We start from the raw sequence: 3,115 nt of genomic DNA, 5'->3' as shown, positions 1-3,115 counted from the left end.
TCGCTGTATTGAGAGTATCTTCCAATGATGAGATTATCATTTCTAATATTATCATCGCGAGATATTCTCAATACACGGCGAGGCTGTGCCATGAGACGATGTGAAGGCTGATTTGATCTCGACAGAACATGATTGGAGGGTCCACCCGATGCGCTCTGGGAAACGTTGGGATGAGAGAAAAATGTTAAACTCAAGGCAATTAATTGAGAAGGATATGATCGGATCAGCTTTATTAAGGTCTGCTTTGGCTTTTATTGGGTAACAATAGAATGGACGAGTTGATAATAAAAGCATTTGAAGAAGACAATGGAGTGGGTTTCAGCGAAGGGGAAACGTGGATGAGAGAGAAATGTAGAACTTAAGACAATTAATTGAGAGGGTTATGGTTGAATCGGCTGCATTAATTTAAGGGATTGTGTTGATAATAAAAGCATTTGAATTGAAGAAGACAATGGAGTGGATTTCACCTGGGGGAAGTTGGAGAAATTAATTCTATTTTTGGTGATTTTCTTAACAGAAATTAATTGCTTTGTCATTTAACAGAAAAGGTTCACATATGTGAAGAGTGAGCGGCCAAAAGAGCATCATGTGAGTAAATATATATAAGATATAGGCTGGTGAAGGTCCCTCATTTCATCAACACACCAACCAAAACTATAGTCGACCATGGAGTTTTCCCCTCCTTCCAAGAAATGCTTTCCAATCAAATCAAAAGAAGATGAAGCAGATGATGAAAGAGTGTATCAAGGATACAGAGATCTCATTTCATCCCTTACAAATGAGAAAGGCTGGATCTCTGAAAGCCTAGTTCTCTACCAAGGTTTTTGGTACGTCTCCACTATTTCACTACAAGGAGCTATGGCCGTTCAACAACACTTCAAGGCCCGACCCACTGATATTCTCTTAACCTCCACTCCGAAATCAGGCACCACATGGACTAAGGCCCTCATTTTTGCCATCATCAACCGCACCAACTATGATTTTACTACACACCCTTTGCTTACTCATAATCCTCATGACTGTGTTCCCACCTTAGAAACCAATCTCTACCGCACCACCCCAATCCCCAACCCTGATGTTCTTCCATCACCTCGCCTCTTCTCAACCCACATCCCCTACTCATCTCTACCAGAATCAATAACAGCCTCCAATTGTCGAATCATCCACATCTGCCGTAACCCAAAAGATGTACTTATTTCCTTCTGGTTTTTTGCAAATAAGTTACAAGCTAAGCTCAACAAGGACCATCCACTACTCCCACTTGAGGAGGCATTTCAGTTGTTCTGCAAAGGAGCTTCCCCATATGGACCCTATTGGGACCAAGTGTTGGGATATTGGAAAGCAAGCTTAGAGTGGCCTGAGAGGATACTCTTTCTAAAATATGAGGGTCTTAAAAGCAACCCATTTCCTTGTTTGAGGAAATTGGGTGAACACCTGGGGTATCCTTTCTCCTTGGAGGAGGAGGAACAAGGGGTGGTGGAAAAAATATTGAACCTTTGTAGTTTCGAGAATTTGAGCAGTTTGGATGTGAACAAGAATCCAGAGAAGGTGGGCAATCTGGGGGTGGAAAACAGTGCCTTCTATAGAAAAGGCCAAGTTGGAGACTGGAAGAACCATCTAACTGCCGAAATGGTAGAGCACATAGATCGCATCACTGAACAGAAGTTTCACGGCTCTGGCTTGTCATTCTAGATAAATATGTCGTGTATGTGCTACATATTGTGTTTAACTGTGAAGTGAAATGGTGGAATAACTAGCTTAATTATTGTCTTGTTCATTTCAGTCTTTCCTTTAGCTCATCATCAGTGTTTTCAGTACTTCAGCACCCTTGTTCCTAATATTCTGCTTGGTTCAGGAGAGTCTAAGGTATGTACTTGTTTGTTGTTCTCTGAGTTTTTAGTCAATTCCATCTTCTGGTAAGTACTTGGGCCCATAACCCCTCGATCGCACTGCACTTGAAGACAATGACTTGGGCCACTTTTGTCCTAGGCTAAACCCAACCCACAATCTAAACAGTCATTGTAGTTTAAAACTTTACATAGGGATAGCCTCAGACTGGTCTAGCTCAGGCCAAATTGCAGTTTAGGCTGCCCTTGGAAACGATGCAAATGGAGTGTAAATCCCGGTTCAAGGTGAATTTGTGCTCTGGTTCACTTTTGGCTGGGTTTGGCAACATTACATTTTTGTATTGACAAATGATATAAAACACATTTTTCAATGCATATTTACATTGATAATAAGATGTAAAAGTACATCAATAAAAAATGAGTAGATTTGCATTCAAGTAGAGGCTTTTGATAAAAAAAGGCATATGCTTTATTGAAATTTGTGTTTGCATTCATTACAGCTAAAAGTTTATTTGGTAAGAAGGTAAATTTGTCAATGCAAAACTAACCCAACATTACAATTTATATGGACATTTTATACTCTACATATTTGCACTCACACTTATTTGCATCATTTCCAAAAGCAGCCTTAATTAGAGCAGAATAATGAAACCAAAAAAAATAAAAAAGGAATAGAAAGCTAGAATTAGGTGTGGCCCAAATCAACATCAAAGCCTTACCCCATGTTTAAAACACAAAGCCTTACCCTATGTTTTAAGAAGAATGAAAACGCACAAACATGATTTCCTACTCACTTTTTCTACCCACTCTCTACCTACTGTGAGTTGCACCACAAAGCACATTTTTCACCCAAAGGTGCTGCTTTGAGCTCCATCTCTCAGCATCGTTGTCATTTCCAGCATGTGGTTTTTCGCTTCAGCCCTCGTTCTTCTAACGGATTAGCTCATGTCTGTGCTGAATGGGCTCTTAGGCATCCCTTTGACATGATTAAACAAAAACCACTATTCCTTTAGGTTATGTTTAGTGCCATTGTTTTTAACATTTTCGGTTGATCAACACAGTCCGCTGTTAAACATGTGATATTACATCAGATGTAGATCAGACAAATAAAAGAAAAGCATGAAGTTGAGGGAATGTTTTTGATATCTCACAAAAATCTTTAACTTTCCTTCAAACCAAACACAGCCTACAGGCTCTACCCTGTTCTCAAGTTAGAAACAAAATAGGGAAAAATAACAGTGTCTTGCAGTTAACATTAAGTAATGATT

At 39.5% G+C, this 3,115-nt stretch overlaps 1 protein-coding gene across 1 annotated transcript; it reads left to right on the top strand.

The window, feature by feature from the left end:
• The first annotated feature begins 633 nt into the window (after nucleotides 1–633).
• LOC148847812 (flavonol sulfotransferase-like) lies at nucleotides 634–1,920 on the top strand. Its single transcript, XM_088951964.1, has one exon. It carries the CDS (start codon nucleotides 667–669, stop codon nucleotides 1,690–1,692), a length of 1,026 nt encoding a protein of 341 aa, XP_088808090.1. The 5' UTR covers nucleotides 634–666; the 3' UTR covers nucleotides 1,693–1,920.
• Nucleotides 1,921–3,115: the final 1,195 nt, after the last annotated feature.

The sequence above is a fragment of the Nelumbo lutea genome, chromosome 6 (genome assembly GCF_056320005.1).
Source record: "Nelumbo lutea isolate HS-2025 chromosome 6, American lotus-T2T, whole genome shotgun sequence".
NCBI classification, from domain to species: Eukaryota; Viridiplantae; Streptophyta; class Magnoliopsida; order Proteales; family Nelumbonaceae; genus Nelumbo; species Nelumbo lutea.
Note: the sequence above shows the minus strand (reverse complement) of the source record. Positions and strands in the feature narration are given on the sequence as shown.

Coding starts and splice junctions, on each gene's coding strand:
- LOC148847812 (XM_088951964.1), top strand. CDS start 667: ATGGAGTTTTCCCCTCCTTCCAAGAAATGCTTTCCAATCAAATCAAAA.